A 21768-nucleotide genomic window follows, 5' to 3' on the forward strand; every position below is an offset into this window, starting at 1 on the left:
AATTAGGAGGGTTAACAAGGCACAGCCAGTTCAAGAGGTAGTTACAGATGTACTCAGACAGTGGTGCTACAACACACCCGAACATCACACTGCTCCTAACCTCATCTTGGGCATGGCACAAACTGCCTGCAATCTTGATTTGGACAGAAAGACTTAAATATTGTTACTGCAATCCTAACGCCATTAATGAAATTACATACTAATTGCTTTGGTCAGTAGCACCTTATATACTTTAATTACTTAAGCAGCTGCTTGCTGTTAAGAACTCCAAATTTAGCTACATCTCATGCTATATTTTGAAAGGGTTTTTTTGTTTAGCTGGTTTGCCCCATTTAATGCTGGTTTGTTTTTTGGTTTTTTTTTAGCTGAAAAATGCAACTAGCTTGACAGAATCTTGTCCTTTTTAATAGGCACAAAGAGACTTAGAAAACGTAACAAATTCAGATTGATCTTCCCCTTGAAGCTTCTTGGCTTTAAGAGAAGTGCTGCAACCTTTTTCAACCTCAATGTAAGAATGTCAGCTCCTTTGATGCATTTCTCAAGTATCCTCACATGACACAGCTTGCTGAAGTGCTGTCATGAACCACTTGCGGCATAATGTTTACATAAAGGCAGAAATAAATACTGTGCTGCTTATCACAGTCAGGTAAGCTGAAAGACAGTGATGACTGAAGCTTATTGTTACAATGGTGCACTGTGGTATAAGATTTTAGTGCAGAACTGACATCAAATTACAACAGAGCTGTTTTTCTACAGATTTTGCTTATTTCACTAAGCTATGAAATTTGAGGGGGTTTCTCCCCTCCTCTTATTACATGAGCTTAAAACAAGTCTCAAGCTTGCTCTATCTGCTTTATAGACAAAGTAAGACATCAGAGTTAGAAATGTACTATTCCAGTTCATTTTGGGACAGCCTTAACATCACAAGATTTTTTTCAAAGCTACAGGCACCATAAATAATGCAGGACTACAATATTATCTTTTGCTATTTTACTCTCCTTTAAAAAATTCAAAAGCATTTTCTTTGATATGACAACATATTCTCACTGATGTTCCTCAATCTTTTCTTAGATGGACCTGAAGACCATCTGACTGAAAAAACAAACAAACAAACAAACAAGCACAGACTTTGTTTCTTTATTTGACAAATCTGCAACCCAAAGCCAAGGTGCATGCAGCGTAACATGAGAATGTATAGTTACCTGAAAGTATTTTTAATCCTTAGTAGTGAAAAATAAATCAAGGTTCTTTCTCTTTTCTGATATGTTTATGCACCTAAACACACTTAACTCTAACCATAGAATGAATAAAACACCAACATATGGTCTCAGAACAGGAAAGACCTGCACTAAGAGCTTCTGCACCATGTAAAGCCCTAGAAACCACTTCAAAGTTTCCTCCATCTCCAACAGACCTCCAAAGTAGACACTCCATATGGGCTTCCTTTCATTGCAGCGAACTAATTTTGAGAATTATCTTGCTGAAGAGCAATACATTCTTTTATACTTGACTCAAATGGATTTCAGATTCTTACTGTCTTCCTCTTTCACCACAGTAGGGTACCATTTTGTTGAGAGCTACTTATATTCTTTCCTACCCTATTAACCTCTCTAGTGTCCACTCTGTCAACAACATGTCCCAATTCTGCCCTCATTAGGGAGTCTGTCTGTTGGCCGCAGAAGACTGAAGATGCACTAGAAGACTGTCTTTCCACATGCTCTCAATAAAATACATTTTGTACAGATCTGTACATTTGTCTGAAATACAAGGAAAGGTTGCGAACAGCCAGTTCAAAGAAATTACTCCACATTCCTACTATTTTTCCTGTTAAAATATCTGTATTTCTAGCCCAGTATAAGTTCTAAGAATGCTTTTATTACTGCATTTCATTTCACTTGTCAAACCAGAATAAACTTCCTTCAGAGAAAGTGGTTTTTTGCTATTACAAGTACATTAGGAAGAGTGCCAGCACAGCTGTACCACCAAACCCCTGGGAGACACCAGACCCTGGGGAATGCAAATGGTCTGAGAACATCTCTTTTCAGGGGAAAGTCATCAGCACGGAGATCACCAAGTCTTCTTGCTCAAACACCCTCGCTGTAAGAAAGGAGGCATTCACCCCAGCCATGCCTTCAGCAAATTTCTCTGATCATCTCACTTTGCCTTGGAGCCAACAATCTGACAGATTCATCTCTAAACTTGCTCTTCAGAAAGAGATCTCTCTGTTTTGTATTTCACCAGCATAACACAGCAGGAGACATGTATCCTGGCCCAAAAATCTCTGCACTATTGCCATAGGGAGGAAGGGTTGAGAGGGTTTTTTGTTTTGCTTTGTTTAGTCATTTTCTTAAACAGAAAGTTTATAGAGATACACAATGGTAGAAAGATATTACCACAAACATAAATACTGTATTAGTAGACATCTTGGCTCCTACAATAATGAAAACAAATTAGATCTCTTTCAATAGTTTCATTTCAGCTACATACTAAAACCATCTTAAAGAAACTCCATGGCTTTTCACTTATGCCTCAAGTGTTTTTAACTTATCTCTTTATCCCACATTTAATGCCCTTTTTTTTGTAATAAATATTCCTATGTCAGCTGGCAAGTCTGTTCACTGCTCCCAACTTTAATTTCAACCCCCACATGCACAAAGCTTCAAGTACCCTTCAGCTTAATTCACTGACCTCCTCCCTACTGTGAGTCAAGACTTATGCACCATCAATCAAAGCACATTTATGGTACTTAGAAGCTGCATCATCTCTCATCACTTCCATGTCATAGGCTACATACAAACAAATCAATTTACAGAAAGGCTACCCGTCATATCAAAGTAATACCCTGTGGTTTACCCAATGTATTAGGACACAATCTCACATATGTTCTCATTTCAGTCCTGACTTCATCTCTGCAGAACTGGCTCTCTACTTAATACCACGAACAAAGCTGAAGTGAGACTTCAAAAAGACCATGCACATTACTTAGCAGATTTCAACCACACATTTGACAGAAGTCCTGCAATAGAAATATTCTCATTTGGCTGATGGGGAAAATGTAGGCAGACATCTACAGTTATTTGTTTAATTCCATGTAGAAGCTGACTCATTGAATGAATGCTTCTAATTTTCTGCCCTGCTCCACATGCACAGTGGCCAATCCCAGCAAATATTTCCCAACTTCTACATGGAGAGGGTTGTGGGCTGTGGAGTGGAGAGTCCATGGTTGCTTCTGCATGCTCATGTAAAGAAGCGTACACCCATCATTATTCTGCCATGCTTTCTGCAGTCCAGTTCTTCTGAGCAGCTTATGATGCCCGAGTCATAGATGGCTAGCTACCACCACACAGGAGCCAGGTCTGCTGCTGCCATCATTACCTGCTACAGTTTGCAACCACTCGCTCCCACCTGTGCCTGAGTACATGCAACCCCACAGCACACAGGCTATGGATGTTTGTTACTCCGTGCAGCTTCCAGAAGGAGTGAAAAATAACCATCCCCCCAACAAGGACCCTGCTACCTATAAAGCTGCCAGCCAGCCCAAGGACTGGCTGTAAATACAGTCAGGATACTTCGTAGAGAGGCAGGGCTTTCAGAAAGAACCAGAAAGTTCCTGTAATCAAAGCCTGTGCCATTTTACACTCTCCTTGGTATCTGAAGTCTAACTTCGTTCATGAATCTTAAATCATTTTTAAAACATAGAAAATCATGTTGATACTTAAATAAACATAACTCTGCCACTTAGAAAGCCTACTTTCACATTCACCCAAAATCACAGAAATTTATTAGCCAAGTAATTTTAGTGACATCCTTTATTTTTTTGATACACCACAGTACATGTTCTTTTTGACGTAAATAAGTTAAGGTATACTTGCTGATATAGACCATGAGTGCATTCCAGTGATTTGTTTGTTTCAGCTAGAAGAGATACATTCCCATGATGGAAAAATCTTAAAATCTGCAGTCCTCGACTTCCCCGTCATCTGGCAGAACCAGTCTTTATTTTATATACAGATTAGAAAAAACATTTCTAAGGAAGATCATGTTTAAGCTAGAACTTGAATTTGGAATTTTCCTCTCAGCTGTACAATGTGTTATGTCTTTACATGACAACCCCATTTTTCTAGGACTTAAGCTTCTGAAAATTGTTTTAATGTGCAGAAAAGGATACTAAAACCTTACACTAATTCTATACTTTTTCAGACTGCTTAATCTAAATTTGCTATAATACTGTCAGACAACTTTTAAAATCCATTGAATTTTTAAGCACAAGGACAACCTTTGTTTAGCATTTATAATTCTTCTAATTAACAACTAACAAGTGAAAAGGAGGAGCCTGAAGTAGTTGAATCAAGGAATCCTAAAACACCAGAAGCCTTTGCCAGGAGAACTGCAGTATCAGAAATATGCCCCATTTCACCATTGCAAACAACTCTTACCTCACCCCTAAAAATGTTGCAGAGCTAGACATTGCGTGGATTTTTTTTTTTATTTAATAACATTTTTTTTTAAAGAGAAGCAAACTGAATTTCTGTATTAATTTCTAGGATGATAAAAGTTCTGCTTTAGAGATGAAGCTCATAAAAAAGTAAATTAACTTATACTTTTCTTCACCTGAGGCACTGGAAAGAAGAGACAGAAACCAAAGGCTAGGACACTTATTAGGACAAACAACGAAAGGAAACTAAGAGCTGTACTGCCTGTTCTCCACCCTCTCACTACTTTGACAGAGACCAAAAGTATAACTTTGAAGGTCAAAAGAAAACAAAAATCCAAAACTCAGATACATGTCTCTCAGAATTGTTTGCAGACAAGACGGCTGCACTGTGTCACCTATTAAAAATTACCTGCATCACAAGAGAGATCAGAGGTGCGTGGCTGGTCAGAGACAGAACAAAAATGAGTTCAGTGTGTTTGAACAGGGATTGGAGTAAATCAGGACTTTCTCTGGTTAAATGGATTTCATTTTGAAAAAAAAGAAGAAAATCTGATTTCAACATTGTTAAATGTTCAGGTTAAGTAAGGCTGTTAAAAAGCGAAGATGAAATCTAACCAGTGTCAGGGAGCAGTTTCTGACATTACACTGCCTCTATCACACCACACCTGCTACCACAGTCTTGGAAATCAGTTTCATAGAAAATGGGGTCCATTTTCCCCTATCACCTCCAGAAAGCACGGAGACACAGTTAACACTCTTCTCTTGAGAAATCTGTCTGCTTTTACCAAAGCAGACAGATTTATAAAATAAAATAGCCTCCCCTCAACAGCCACAGTGATTTTAAACATTCCATGTGCTGCAGATAAATAGCAATCAGTTTCTGACAGATGATACTCTTAAAAGTCTGAATAAGCAGAATAGATTTATTTCAGACTTGAACACAGTCATGAAACCAGATTAAAGCCCTGGAGCTTTCCATGTAATCAGATACTGTAAGTCAGTTCTCTCTCCATTAAAGCTGACCTTGCATAGTGACATTGTACTTTTATCTCAAAAATTAGAGATACTTCTTAAAATATTAGCTTCAAAATATATAACCGTATAGCTGCAGTGAGTATGGATTGTTTCCATCTCTAAATATATCCTTCCCTTTTATATATCAAATTGCTTTGAAACTTAGAATTTGATTTTGTTTAAGGTGTCAGAATTGAAAGTTAATATACTGACGTTGCAGAGACACTGTTTCTACTGAACAACTGTCATTGTTATGGCATGATTAAAACCAGGTTACATAATAAATCAACTTTCTTAGCTGGCAAGCTCATTAGTACTGAGACAATTTTAAGTGCCCACAGCCATGTTTTGACATTTGGCTATAACATCTTCACTGAAAGGTTCAAAATCTTCTTACATAAAGTTAAATACACTTAAAACATTCCTCCCAACAGGGAATACGCAAAACCCAAGAACATGAAGGAAGAGGGTGTAGTAGCACAGGCAAGAATTCAATTCAGCCACATTAAAAATGTCATCCAGAAGCTAATAAAAGAGTCTATGTTGATACTATTAATTTCCATCCTTTTGCTCTAACACGTTGACAGTAGAAATTCAGTCAGATTACAAAAGAAAACATAAAGGCAACACAGTTATGCCAGAGAACATAAGAGCTCATCCTATGATTTTACAGTTAATTTTCTTTTATTAAATTAGAAGTGGATATTTCAGATCACAAAGCTCAGTTTTGGACCACTAACTCAAATGAAAGAAATAAGCCGCCTGGAAGGCAGAGGAAAACCTGAGACCAGAAGTGCCCTAATACCTGTTGGGCAGTATAAATAATTATATAGAGTGATTTTTAAAACAGTGACATCTATCACATTTGACTGCTTTAGCAATGGAATGGTGTAATTTGCAAAGCAAATATACTTACAGAGGAGGCAGTGCATCACCCATAGGATAACAGACTTTTTCCCTCATGAAAGACACTAGATAAACACAAGAAATGAGCTCAGCTCTGATACCTGGGAGAAACACCCCATCACAAGGTGGACACTGGCTTCCCTAGGATATCTGAATTTCCCCAGGCACACCATTTCAGACAGATGTGTCAGATCCACCTCTATAACTTATGCTAGAACTAAGCCAACTTACAGTAATTTCACAACTATAAGGCGCACCCTTTCGACTAAAATTTTGGCCCAAACCCAGAAATGCGCCTTATAGTCCGGTGCGCCTTATATATGGACAAAGTTCGGAAATTTGCCAACACAGAAGTGTGAGCCGCGAGCTGTGGGGAAAGCTGGCGTGGCCATGGCAGCTGGGTGAAGGCAGGGCCGGGAGCCTGCGGTGCCCCTCCTGCCAGGTACAGGCGGGCCTGGGGGCCAATGGTTGCTGGGTTGAGGCGGGGCCTGGACCAGCAACCCTGCGGGGGGAGCTGGGGGTGGAGCCTCGCTGCAAAAAAAAAAAAAGTGCGCCTTATAGTCTGGTGCGCCTTATATAATGTACAAAGTTGCAAAATTTGCCGACTCCCCGAGGCGCGCCTTATAGTCTGGTGTGCCTTATGGTCGCGAAATTACTGTAATTTCAAGGCGATAATACAAGGGGTGAGGGAAGTACAGTAATTTCAAGATTATAAGCTGCACCTGATTATAAAACGCACGTCCAGGTGTCGGCAGCTGTCTTGGGTTACAATACAGAGTGTGATAAAAGGTACCTATTCTATCACCATCTGTTGAGGGTGGGGACAGTGATCCTTATCTCAATGGCAGATATTCTGCTAATGGCCCATCCATTGAAACCAGGCAGGGAATTGTTCTTTATCTTTTCACAACCCATCCTTCCTCCAGCCAGTCATTTTCTGCTAATGGCCCATTGAGTCCCACTGGGTGACTGATAAAATTACTGCATCCCACTGGAAGTTGCTCCAGCCAGGGGGAAGAGCCCAACATTTCTTACCAAGATAAAAACAGAGGTTTTGGGACACTAAGGGAGCCCCTTTCTCCACTGGACTCCAGAGGAAAATCGGATTTCTCCACATCACCGCTGGACCTCCAGAGGGAAACTGCACCTTCTACAGGAGTACTGCTCCAACTGAACCACATCTGTCACTGTAGGAGGATGCAACCATCATTTAATGGGACTGCTACCAACACCCTGCCTGACGGGGTGTCAGGTTGTACTCTTTGTCAGGGTTTGGAGTTTGTTTCTTTGTAGTACTGTATTTCTATTTTAATTGCCCTAGTAAAGAACCGATATTCCTAATTCCCATATCTTTGCCTGAAAGCCCCTTGATTTCCAAATTACAATAATTTGGAGGGAGGTGGTTTACATTCTCCATTTCAAAGAGAAGCTCCTGCCTTTCTCAGCAGACACTTGTCCTCCAAACTAAAACAGCAACTTTTCGTTCTTTGTCCATATATAAGCCGCACCTGATTATAAGCCGCACTTTCAGGTTCAGACCAAAATTTTAGTCAAAATGGTGCAGTTTATAATCGTAAAATTACTGTAAAGGCCCTCTTTTTCTGAGATGGATGTGTAAAGAAGTAAGAGAAGCTCATCACCCAGATGCCAAATTTACACCGTCCCCTCCCAAAGCCTTAGACAAGAATTTAACAATAACAAGAAAGGAGTTTCTAATTACCCTGAATTCACGCTTTGTGAATTCACTCCTCTCTGTGCCATGGTAACTGCAGATACAAATCTTGACAGAGAAGGTGGAGGAACACCTATCTGCTGCATAAAAAAAATCACAAACCCCTATTTCAGATGTCATATGGTTTCAGTCCCTGAGCGATGAGTAGGGTGTATTATGGTCTATCATGAGCAAGGAACTCAATTTCCCAGTCCGGTTCTTTTGCTCTTCCAAGGCAAATACACAGCAAGAAGGTCATTGCAAACCTGGTAATAACATTACCATTCTTCCATAGGCCACAGAAACAAAAAAAGAGGTTTAAAATTAAATTTTAATATTGTAGTACTTCGTGGTTTAGGCTTATTTAAAATTCTTAACTTTTTCTACATCTCACCTTGCAAAACTTCCAATGGACAAAGGCCCACGGCAAACCCTATACAAACAAGACAGCAGGCTCCTTCCCCACATTGAATCCACTGAATTCTACCTCATCAGAGAAATTCAACAGATTGAAACACTGAATCTGGAGATTATAAACAGGCTTAAAATACCATGTCAACTATGAGATATAACAATATTTTTTTAATTTCATTTCTGTGGCTTTAGAGGAACAGAATTCATTTTAAATATGTCCAAAACTGATGATTTGCAAGCTGATACTACAAAGCTGATACACGAAAAAATAAAATAAAAAATAAAATTAAAAAGTACAATAAAAGTGAAACAAAATCCATCAGTTACCTACATATTATTCTCTTTGAATATGCTACAGTTTAAATAATTTTTGGTCTGTTTCTTCTCATTTCACTGTTTTCACTCAATCTTCATTACATTATGTACAGAGTCTTCCAGATAAACTCAATCAGTTCAGTTCATCTGTCTTCTGTAGCTCACTGCAGATCTCTGAAACAATCTGTACTAAACACCAATCTACTGTCTTCTCTTTTCTTATTTTTTTTTTCAGAGTTCTGTCAGCCCAAGGGTTTGGAAATTAATCTAATGAGGGAAGTTAAACTTCTACACTGCTATTATGGGTGCCCTCCTGGTAGCCATGCTAACAAGATTCATCACCAAATATAAATGGAAGCATTCTCCAAAAGAAGACAAAGGTACTGTAATGAGCTAGGCAGGAAGCAGGGCCTCCGCTCTCCGCGTAAGATTAGTCAGTGTAAATCATTTTGGCACTAATGGTGGTTTTTTTCTAAGGCTGGACAATGACAACAACATTTATACAAAGCACGAGAATTCATGAATGTCTGGCAGTATTGTCTCTGAAACACAAACAATGTTTGTTTTTCATTCCACACTTTCAATTCAGTACCAGCTGGATTCTGCAAAAAACATGGGTTAGTTCTGATACACCAGATAACCAACTCATCCCAGTCAGATCCCACAACAAGCATTTCAGAAGCAGCACCGACTGTTACTAAACACACTCCTCCTTAGCTACAGAATGAATAACAACATTGCCTCAACCTCCCATGTCTATCCTGAGGCAAACACAGAAGAAAATATATTAAAAGCAAGTAACAACAACAGTGGTGGAGAAAAAAGAGTGCTACACAGTATGATTACTCTGGGCTAAATCTTAGGCCTTGTAATACTTTACCTACACCCATGCTCATTCAAAAGTCTGCCTGTATTTACACAGGCTTATATTTTTTTGGACACAGGACTACTCCAGTATGCTAGAAGGGTCAGCAAGGTACAGGACAGCATCCACCTCAAGAGTCAACTGCAATATGATGCAAGTTTCAGTAGATGCCCTGGATCCCTCTGGTTTCACTGGGAGCCAAGTGGTCTGTACATAGAGGCAGCAAATCTAATTCCCACCTAATCTGCAACCCAAGCATATTCATCATCTCAGCACAGGCAAGACTTCCTACCATCACCAACCAAGAAAGACCAAAGGCTGTTGGCTAAAACAAACTTATCACCATTTCCTTTCTGCTGCTGGAACCACCTGGCTGTGGAGCCAGAGGTACCATAAGGCTCAGCTCAGCTCTGTCTGCAAACTGCAGTTATAAAAAGCATCAAGTCCAACACGAGCTGAGAGCACCTTGGGAAAGGAAGACTTGGTGTGAATGCACTAATAAAAGAAAGATAAATCTTTCATCACAGACCCATGGCAAAACACACTTGTACAGAAACTGACAATCATCCCACAAGCACACAGAGAAAGTGCCGGCACTGCTTGTCTAATACTTCCACTAAAAGGCAAGGTGGCAGAATGTACCTTATTTGTGCCTGGCTTTAAAATTCTGAATAAGAAGTGGCTATGTAATCTCAAAAAGTACATATCAAGTATCAATAAAAAGCACTGTCCATAACAGAAACGATACTTGTCATCGCCTCCTAAGCATGCTCTCACTTCCTCTTGGTCTTTTTGAAGACATTAAATAATTGTTTTGCTTGTATCTTTACCTCCTACCTTTTCGTCCTCAGAAAAGCCACACAGTTTCGACACATTTTTCTTCTTCAAGCCTAGAGGCTTTACTAGAGCTTCTGCAAGGAGTGTTCCAGAAATATTTAGACTTGTTAGTTATTAAATGCCAAATCCTGGTCGTCGCTTCCTAACTTTCTCTGACTTTTAATAGGAATCTGAAGCATATCTGTTTCTTTACATTAGTGGATACTAGTATTGTTCAGCAAGACAGCTTGTTCTTTCCTATTAAATTTGATTTATGATGTATTCTATGGGGAATATAGGAAAGACATTCCAGTTCACACTCTTTGCATTTAATACCTTTACAAAACTTGCCCAATTAGCAGAATAATTGAAAAGTGATAAACTAAATAAGGGCTTAGATATAAGTTCCTTGTTAAAGTAAGCAAGTTTATTAGCGTACCTACACAAAAGCAGTTATTGAACTATTTCTAGGAAAAAATACTATTCCATCTGCACTCAATTTTGCACATTAGTTTCACATGAAACCTTCCTATTCTATGAAACCTATTCCTATTCTAAAGACTCCTCACTTTACAGAACTAACTTCTGCTCCCCAATCTTTACAAGATATTCTTTTGAAAGAAGAAGTTGAAGAGTTATAAAGCATCTGCTTGTGTAAAAACAGTGATTCAGCAGGAAACACGTACTTGAAATACCCTTCACAAGAAAGGGCTTATTCACACAGGGACAGTTGGCAGGGCTATCTCAGTCTCCACTTGAATGCTCTTTTTCCAGTTTGTGTTAAAGGGATTCAGATGCCTGGGAAGAAGCTAATCACCATTTTTATAGGCTGTGGAAAGCAGTCTTGGTTCAGAATTGCAGGTGCTTGTACCAAAAGTTCTCCCAGTGAAAAGCAAAGGACCACAAGTTAATGTTCAACAGAAACCGGCAAATCTGCTGCGCTCACTGAGCAGTGTGGTCAGGTGTGAATTGCAAGTGCACACATAAAAAAACGTAACAACTATGGCTGCTCAAAGTTCAGCTGCAGCGTTTAACACACAATACATTCAAGAGAAAAAGGCAGAGAACACCAACACAGGAATTATTTTAGTATATTCTAATCCTTTCATAATTTCTGCTCATGCCAATCACAGAAAGCTTTAGGTCTCCTAACAGACATGTGCTTAAGTCAGCAAGTAATGTTGCATATAACTGGAAGCAAAAATTGCCACAGACTGTTGCAAACATCTTTATCATCTACATAATCAAGGCATACCAGCAAACATTAATTTGCAGTGGTTCTACAAGTTGCTTCTGGATACAGGTTTACTCTTTTAAGCTTTAAACCAGTGTCAGTGCCAGCAAGGCTTTAATAGAAAGTATTGGATAACAAAGTTTAGTGTAAGAGTGAAAAAAATCAAAACAAGCAGTGGTCACAGAACACAAAAATCAATTTCACATTAATAATCCAATCTTCCTACCTATTATGTGACTAATATGACTGCATGGGAGCTAGTTCAGACCATGTCACAACTCCTTGAGCTGAAGCTCTTCATGTCATGTTTTTCTATGTTCTGTTCATTAATCTGGAATTCTAGAATACATGCCAGCTCTAAAAATACTTGTAGATTCAAGTTCTTGGACAAGAACATTTATTTCACATGCTATGAAAAGAGCATAGATGCTTCTGTTCGGACAAACCAAACACTCAAGACATGGTGTAACATCACGCTTATGGGCACTTTCATTTCCAAGAGGGTACCAAAGCAGTAGGTACCATGGTTCCCTTCAACACTGCAAAAAGACAGAACTGCTACAGCCCAGCTCAGCATTAAAGGCAAAATTTGAGCATTTAGGTTTCAGTTCTTAATCCAGACCACTAACATAGCAGTGTCAAGATTGATACTGTACCATGTATTTACTGCAGCAACAAAATTAGAAAGATTTTAGAAATAGTGGATTTGACTGCCATCAGTCAGCTGATATAGAAGAAAAATCCCAAATTGTGGATGCATAAGCAATCTTTACTTCAAAAGGTACTGGGGAAAAACATTAATTGGTTCTGCTTGAGAAATAGGCATTGAACTGCCAATATCCCCTATGCAAACCATTTTCTTTAAAGACAGTTGTTTCCTAAATTAATTTGGACATTTCTCTCAAAGTGGTTGAGAAAGAGCCACATGTCAGGTGACACTGTATGGATCCTTTTGCAGTACAACAATATTGACAGAGGAAAAGGATCTGAAAAGGAAGTGGGAAAATGTCAGGCTGCAAAGCTGGAATTCTGCCATCTAAACACAGTATTACCTATTTCTTCTATAAATGTTCAGACTTCAAAAGCAGCAGATGCATACACTGTAACACATGAACCCAGACCACAAAGGATGTGCTCCCCTCCAAAATCCCTTGATTAAAGGGGAATATTAACAAATGGCTTCAGAAGTCACACGTATAGATGTGTTCCATGATTTGCACATCCTGACACATAATAGAAAATAATAGAACAAAAACATTATTACAGTAATTTCACGAATACAAGCCGCACTGAGTATAAGCCGCATCGCCGGGTGTTGGCAAACATTTCGTTCTTTGTCCATAAATAAGCCGCACCTGAGTATAAGCCGCTCTGTCGTTCGCAGCGAGGACCCGCGTGCAACAAAGTTGCCAATTAGTAACAGAACCGCGGCAGGGTGGGGTTTACAGGCTCGACTCGGGCCATGAGGGCTCGGGGCTGCCGACAGGGTTGGGTGGCCCAGCTTGGCGCTGCCCCGAGGTGGCAGAGGGGGCACAGAGTCCGCCAGCACCCGCAGTGGCGGTGGGAGGCGGGGATAGAGCCACTCCGCTCCTGCGGCAGCGGCACGCGGGGATGGGTGCCCCCCGAGCCGTGGGGCCAGCAGCACGGAGCCCCCTGCCTCCCCCTGGGCCACGGGGCCAAGCAGGAGAGAGCCCTTGCCTCCCTCCCAAGCCGCAGGGCCAGCAGGAGAGAGCCCTCACCTTCCTCCCGGGCCACGGGGCCAGCAGGAGAGAGCTGCCCGCCTTCTCCCGAGCCGCAGGGACAAGCAGGAGAGAGCTGCCCGCCTTCCCCCGAGCCGCGGGGCCAGCAGGAGGGAGCTCCCCCTGCTTTCCCCGAGCTGGGGTCAGCAGGAGAGAGCTGCCCCGCCTTCCCCACCCCCTGTGCTGCCTGCACAGAGCAGCTCCACCCGCCGCGCAACAGAGTAACAATTTGTAACAACCGCGTAAGTGCATGGTTTTACTGGCAGGTGCTCAACTTTGCAGTTTGCACTGACTCGGTTTGCACTCCCGAGGTTGAAAATGTCAGAAAATTATTCACATATTGGCCGCTCCTGAGTATTAGCCGCATTTCCAGTGTAGTAGCAAAATTTTGGTCAAAACGGTGCGGCTTGTATTCGTGAAATTACTGTAATTCTAAAACACATGAAAAATTGAAATTATAAAATGTGTTCTATGCATGCAAACATGCATGCAAATTACTCACTGACTCTGCTACTGTAAATTTTAGACTGGATTACATTGCAACCTGTTGCCTTCTCTTTTCAATTGAATGCAAAGCTTTAAATGCAGAACATTTGGAGCAAGGAAAGGGGAGGAAGTTAAAATACTACCTTCATTACACTCTGGGGCTTGTTTGTGCAACTTTAATTGTCTTGATAATCTACAAGCAATGAAATTTTAGTATTGTTGCCCTTGACAAATTTTTAAAAGCTGAATTTTTAAAGGACAAGTTAAGCATGCCATGTTCGGCAAATATTTTAAGTAATATGCTGGTACTCTTTTTTGTTTCAATAGTCTTGTTCTGTCTGCATTACTATTAGTTGTTGCACTGATGAAACAACACTTGAAGATGACCTTCAAGGACTTGGTTTCAAATTAAACCATCAGGAAGCCTGAGGGTAAGAGGGTTCACTGCTTAAAAGAACACTATTATCATTTCAAACCTAAAACAATAAAGCTGAGCTGAACAGTCTCTGTAATAATAGTAACTGTTGTCAAGTCTCTGAACAGACAGAAATCAGTGAAGACAGAGTTTTAAGATTTCTTTTAACTTTTTATGAATGGTCCTCTTGAATTACAGAAGCTCAACTAGTACATCTACATTACAACATCTAGTTCAGAGTTATCTTTTCTCAAATGAGCTGACTTCTGTCATGGAAAGCAAGCAAACGTGCTTTTTTTTTTTTTTTTTTTCCTTCTCCTACTGCAGACATCAAGCCAGAGCCTGTCTTATGGCAGTCAAAGATTTTTACAAAATGCAATATTAACATTACAAAATTTGAATTTAATGTCAGTACTTTCTTCCTCACCACTCATAAAAATAGGAGAATATCCCTATAACCCAGGCTAGTAATCCAATCTTGGGCGACAAGGTTTGAGATGCATACAAGTCCTTTGTATCCTTCACTCACAGATCGAAGGACACTTGTGTCAAAAACTGATTTCTTCAGCTCTCCCTCTCCAACCATCCAGAACAATTTTTTTCCCCCAGTGAGAAGGACAAATGGCAACATGGAGGCAAAACCATGCCTGCACTTGCCTGAGAAGCCTGGATTTCCACACACTATTCCTTACCTTGGTGGTTCAGGGAGATGCGGTTAGATGGCTCTTGGAAACCCGGTTCCACCAGATCCCGCCGACCATGACCTGAAGTCTGATCTACATTGTCCTAAAAACAGAAGAGCAGAATATCGTATCAAAACCAGGCTTTCTGTACTCCCTGCAAGCTACATTACTTGGTGTCAAACCACCAATATGAAACAAAAAAGCCCTGCCATGCCTCTGAAAGCAGAAACCAATGTCAGAGAAGGTGGGGGAACAGATCACAGGGGACACTAGGCTGTCACATTAATACGTGTGGCATGGATCCAGAATCAATGACTGTGCTGTTGGCTCATCTGTACACCAGTTTGTGTTTCAAAGGCAAAACAGTGATGTAAATCCACTTCCTAGTTCAACAAAAGTTTCTTCTTGCATCAAATTATGCAGAGGCTTGGGGCTTTGTTTTCTTTAATTCCAAATCTGTGGCTTAGGGCTTTGTAACTAATTAACTGGACTGAAACAGATTCAGTAGTGAACTACTAAACCTCAAGAGAAATCAGAAGTTCAGCTTAGATAAACATCCATGGCTCTGGATGCCAACCTGTTGTTTTTTTCATACTGGAATTCTCACAAGATCAAGTTTCATGAAGTTTTAACACAAACTGAATTTGGCTAAGTCTAAAGTACCACAGTTTCTCACAGATCTTGCCAAAGAAGACAACTCGGAGAAAGCAGGAAATTGAAATATAGGCAAGAATATACGAAAAGCAAGAAAAGTCACATTTTAGAAGTATGAGAAGGAGATTTAGAGTAGGTGCATGATTTTACAAAACTGGCATGTGTTTGCATATACCAGTTAAGGGTGGGTATGGAAGAGTGTGCAAAGTTGACTGCACTGACGTATCACCAAGCAAAAACTGCTGCAGCGATATATGTGACTATACACATGATCCCACTGTGCCCAGTGTGTGGGCTAAATACACAATGGCATGACCTGCTTTAATGTCAAAACATAGGAACCACCTTCATGGCAAATGACACTGTAATTAAGGCAGAGCAGAAACAAGCACACAGTGAGCAGCAATTCAACTACACACAACCATGAGCACTCGGTCCTGACAAAATGTAAGCTAATGCTCAAAATCATAAAGGATGTAGTGTCTGGGGACTAGAACTGTATATAGTTATACAGTATATGAAATAAACTATCTCTTCACCAGAGTGACTGTCTCAGCAAATGCTTGAGCTTTGATTCAAGTACTCAAGTACTGCTCTCAAGTGCCATCACCATCAGGGAGCAGTTCAGGAGCCCACAGGCATTTGTAAGACAGAAACTGACAACAGTGGTATGACTAAGGAAGGTTTTTATGAGTAAACACTGTGATAAGATACAAATGGCATCCATCTATCTATGCCAGATACAACTGGGACCACTCAAACTTCTGCCTCCATACTGGCTATCTCCCCTTCTAGCTCTTTACATTCTTCGCACTGATTTTTCACAACACTGGATTTTGTTTCATGCGCCACATCTCACTTATCTCATGAGTTTTTGTTATTGCTTCTCAGGAATAAAAAAAAAAATCCCAAACCACATCAGACCTTCTGTCAGCACAACTGTCTTTGTTCTTCCTTTCTTGAAACACAGTAGTATGTGTTAGCTCTTTCAGTGGAGCTAACCGAACACTTACTAGAAGCAAGTAACTCACGAGCTCCTGTTTTCATCAAATCCCCTGTAACCACAGAGTATCACATTCTAACATTATTAGTACTTTTGGAGCACTAGTCATTCTCACTGGATTTATCTCATATTCTTTGGGACACCACACAGCCGTCACTGACCTGACCCATATCATCTCAATTTTAAATTTGAGGAAGAAAATCTGGGATTTGCAGCATAAGAAGGCAACTGCAGAAAGGACATTCAAATTATGAATCTGTACCCCAGAAAGTTCAGTTTTAATTTTTCCAATGTGCCAAGGGCAACAGCAGGAAGGAGATGCTTATCTAGGAAAAGTTTCAGTCAAAACTTCAAGCTGAACCTGACTGCTCTCAGTTCAAAGGTTATGAGGAAAGCATCACAGGCATGGATAACTCAGCAGAACATCCCTCCCCAGCCAAGAGTTTTTCTCTGTGTATTTCCCTATATGAAATTCAACATGACCAATTTTTATGCAATAGCTAAAACCTCACATATGCAGTTTAGCAGCATTAGTTCCACTTCCCAGGAATAAGTCACAATGTCTAATGCATGGATGCAGTGACATATTGCCTCTTGGCTGGGAAGAGCACCAGGCCATCCCAAGAGAAATAAAACCTGGAACAAGAAAACCATCTATAAGCTATTTGTCACATATCTAAACGTGTTTGCAGTTGCCCCAACATATGAAAGACCCTTTTGGAAGGCAAGTTTCATGAAGTACCAAGTAGTAACAGAGGTGAAACGAGGCCGAGAGGCATGATTTTACATTTGGGTTTCCCACAGCAGTAACACACATACACTTGACTGAGAAACCTTATTTCAAGGTTTCACCTGGCTCCAGGTCCGTAACTATTCAATTAAACCAGACTTTTCTTTTTTTTTTTTTTTTTTAAACTAGCAATTGCCAAAAATTTACAGGAATAGGATACGCCCTCTCTGGAATCACCTTAGATCTTGTACCAGAAGATGGTGAGAACCACAGGTCTTACTCACAAAGTTAAACCAAAGCCATGGTAAGGTAGATCAAAGTTTTCAGAAGCAGAGGTTACAGGGACTAATGACTGCTGGTGCTGCCCTTATAAAGCTGATGCCCCTGCCCAATTCGCTCAGTGCAAATGCCTGCCCACAAGATCCAGAGAGTTCTCCCACAGCTTGAGCAAAACAGGGAGGCAAAGGTTTCCTGCGGACACTGCGGGCCAGCAAAACCCAGGTGCTAAAGCAAAGCGACAGGCCGTGCATAAACAAAGCCACACCTGTTAGAGCAATGCAGGCAGTGGAGGGGAAAAGGTAAGGGCGGTGAGGTTTAAAGAGCCAGGGGTAGTTTCACATGACCCTCCGAAATCTGTTTGTGTCCGTTGTGCACAGACAAACACCGGCACTCAGCCAGCTGCACTGGAGAGCACATGCTGGAACAAGGGTAAAAGGAGTAAGGGGAGGGGGCAGGAAATAAAGTTATATAATTACTCTGTGCCAGCGGCCTTGTTGTTGCGCCCCAGCTCAGGGCTGAGGCCGTGGCCCTCAGCAAGGTGGGCACCTGCTTTGGTCCATCACCATCCCCCTGCTGCAGCTAAAAGCAGCCTACGAACAAGTCATTTGTTTGCTCCATGGTTTAATCCCCAGCTCTCCCTCCTCTTCCAATAAATGCTCTCAATATGAAATTAAACCATGTTACTTAACTTACTGTACCATCCAGCTATTGTAGTATTTTTAGAAGCTAGCTGAGCATTAGCCCTCGCTGACTTTTTGTGTGTGTTGTTTTCTCTGTCAGTCAGCCTGGGCAAGCAAGGATGATTTAATCGAGTGACTAGCAAGAGTGCTAGAAGGACCTGAAGCAGGGTCCTTTAAAGCATTAGCATTTCATAAAGCCAAACACATCATCATTACAGGTCAGATTACAGTGTCCTTTTGCATACCTATGTTGCACGACACAAAATGTGACGTGCTCACATCGCCTTAAGAGCCAAAGTCCACTCACAGACAGTGTTATCTCTACGTACCAGTAACCAGGACAATCTAGATTTATTTTTCAATCTGTAACCAAGCCTTTCAAGTTGCACTCCTTAAACTATGACATACAATGTTTGCTGCTGTTTGTGCTAGCATGATAAGCATTTCAGTTATCTAAGAAAACATTAAATCTCATCTTTTAATCAGAGAATCAGCCAGACATATACTACAGCAGCTCTGCTGTTTGCACATGTGCTCTTTAATCACCTCTTTGGCTGCAAGTGCCACTGTTCCCACCTGCAGTTTAGCTCAGGAGAGTATTTATCAGTATGAGACAGCATTATTAGACAGAGCAGTGTGTTGCTACCACTCTACTGCTGCTTCTCTCATTCTAGTTTTTTCAGCAAAGATTATCTAGTCAGTCATTGAGGTTAATCTTACAGGTAAACAGTGCTTAGAGAAGGGAGGACGCAGATTTGAATGTACAAATAATGAAGTATCATTTATACTTCCCTTCTCCCTCATTCTTTGCGAAGAAAAGGGTCTACCATTAGAGGAGACAGAGTAGCTTTCTGGAGAAGTCTGGAAATCCCCTGAAGTCTTCAGCTTCTTCTAATTTCAGCAGTCTCTGGAAGTTTACAAGATAAAGAAAGGCTGCAAGTGGCAGCACAGCTTCTCGGAAGCTCCTGGGAGCATGGCCAGACTGAGGACGTCCAGACCACCAAGACGACAGTCCCTGGTTTTGGATTTACTGTAGCTGCCTGCAAACCCACACTGCCGTGCCCCTGAACAAAAGGTTCAATTGAGCAAGAGTCACGCGTACTCATGCCAGTAGTCCCACAGCAACAAATTAAGATCATGACATACTTCTGATGTTTGTACACCGTCCAGCACAACAGAAAGTAAAGTCAGACGTGCTGACGGGTCTCACCGCAATTTAGGGGACTATCAAGGCAGATATGCCTCAGTTTGCAGAGAGGGCACTCCTGCCAAGCAGGAGCTCCTTGCCAACCTGGCGGTGCTCCTTCATCACACCAAGGTACAGGTCTTAAAACTAGCTGAGCGTAAAGAGAAAATTAGCAAAATCATTATTTGAACCACCACAGCTTTACTCTGTTCAGGCAACTTGTGTATAGCAAATTGAAGTACCTTATGTTAGCACAGACTGAGGAAGCTATCGCAGAGTGCTCAAGTGTAAGTGGTTCCCAGGAAAAAAAACAACTACAAAAATTCACTGAAGAGATGAACACCAGGGGCTATGAAAAAGTGGGCATAGCTTCAGGCTTCAGAAGCAGAAAGGGGATACTTAGAGAAATTACACTCTCTCTTTGTATCTGTAACTTGTTGCTCTTAGAAGCATACAGACAAACATTTCTTTATCTGACTCAGTGTTAGCTTACTTAACATGCCCCTGGAGTTTCCTTAGGCAATGAACAAATTAGACAGCATTTCTTCTGAGGACACTTCATAAGATTTCTCACAACTGCTTGCATTTCTGTAAAGTAACTTCTTGCACTGCTTTTTAAGCTATCCTGATTCTTTATACCATGATTTTTCAGCTTTGGTTTACTTCATGCATCAAAGGTAATAAGAGGATAATAGACTCAATTATGCTAAGTGCCAAGTAGCCAGCTATTCATCTCAGTAAACTTTCCTATAGCTTACTGGTATCCACAGCAATCTGCTCACTCAATTTTACTCAGTTTCTGCTTACTCAATTTTACTTTTAGCCCTGTGAAGGCAAACACACAGGCTATTACAAGAATAAATCCAACTGACATATCCAGACCAATGTTCAAGTTCTAATCCAAACTCCACAGTCCAGATCAATTAGTAGTTCATGTGACGCTCCTTTCTTAAAAACACAGCAGCACACTCCCCTACAAGACAGCTGTTTGGTACACGGTATTTTCAGCAAGCTGACACCCCAGAGTTTGAGGAAATGTATTCCAATTAAGCGTCCTGAGGGAAGTGCAAGGTTCTTGGGTTTGTCCAAAGCCACTGCTTTACAAATTATTTCAATTTCAATATTGAGTTTACTCAAATAGAGTGTGTATGCTTTACTCTTTTCTGCCAGAGTGTTTAACATGTCATACAAATAAAGAAAACACAGGCTTTGCACACTAGGCAAAAAACTTTAAAGCGCATTCTCAGACAACCCACATATTACATAATTAAAGACCTGTAACCTGGTTTCCTGCCTCTTAACTACAGTCATTTGACTAGGTAAGAGCCAAGTGAAAGGCTCAGTAAGTCAACAGAGTAACTGTGAACCTAGAATTTTAGCATTCCCATTGCTAAGAGAGCTTGTACAAACAAGGGCTTAAAATAAAGCCACTTAGCTTTGTCAAAAATTGGGCTCTCTCTCCTGAAGTAGCAAAGCCACTAACTGCAGGATTCCTTCTGATTTTGCAGCACTGGCTGTCAAGACTGGGAGCAATAACCCTAGAGACCAAGAACAAACAAGCCAGTTCGGGATTACAGGAGCAGCAAAGGCAGCAGCACATTCCTCCCGACACACCACAGCAGCTCCGTTCCTCAGTGCCACAAATCACTGAAAACACACGATAACCTGGCAGGGCACACAGACTGGCTGTGATCCACACATTCCTACAACCCCCAGTAGACTTACCAGCCCACCATGCAAACATATAATAGACTGGGAATTAGCAAAGGGAGAAGGAAAATGAGGCTGACAGACAAGACAGACCTGCACCCGTGGTCCACGTCTCTGCAGTGGCAGAGAATTTGTTAAATGAATCACAGGAATTATATTACGTCCCATGATACAGGGGAAGGCAGAAAGGCTTGTCAGTCTGACCTTGGAGAAACTTATCTCCTGACCCCCTCTGGGCTTTAGCAACTCACTGATCAGAAAAACCTTCAAGTCTAAAAAAAACTGGAGGTTCAGGCCCTGTTGTAAACACTGACACCCCACAGTGTGAATGCCCCAAGCCACTGAAGTGTTTCTTCCTAAAAGTTATAGCCCAACACAGTTATAGAAGCCACTGCTACAGTTGAGCCAGAAACTTATTTTTCTGAAGGTGCTTCAGATTTATTTTTAGGAGTCTAGTGATGTGACTTATCACTACCTGCATTGCAATTACTAT

At 40.9% G+C, this 21768-nt stretch overlaps 1 protein-coding gene across 1 annotated transcript in view; it reads right to left on the reverse strand.

The window, feature by feature from the left end:
• Nucleotides 1-21768, reverse strand: part of GRB10 (growth factor receptor bound protein 10) — a 144265-nt gene that overhangs the window by 68997 nt on the left and 53500 nt on the right. The window contains exon 3 of the mRNA XM_033062934.2: nucleotides 15043-15136. Within this exon, the coding sequence (XP_032918825.1) occupies nucleotides 15043-15136 (94 nt within the window). The remainder of the gene's footprint in view (nucleotides 1-15042; nucleotides 15137-21768) is intronic.

This window comes from Catharus ustulatus, chromosome 1, assembly GCF_009819885.2.
Source record: "Catharus ustulatus isolate bCatUst1 chromosome 1, bCatUst1.pri.v2, whole genome shotgun sequence".
Classification (NCBI taxonomy): domain Eukaryota; kingdom Metazoa; phylum Chordata; class Aves; order Passeriformes; family Turdidae; genus Catharus; species Catharus ustulatus.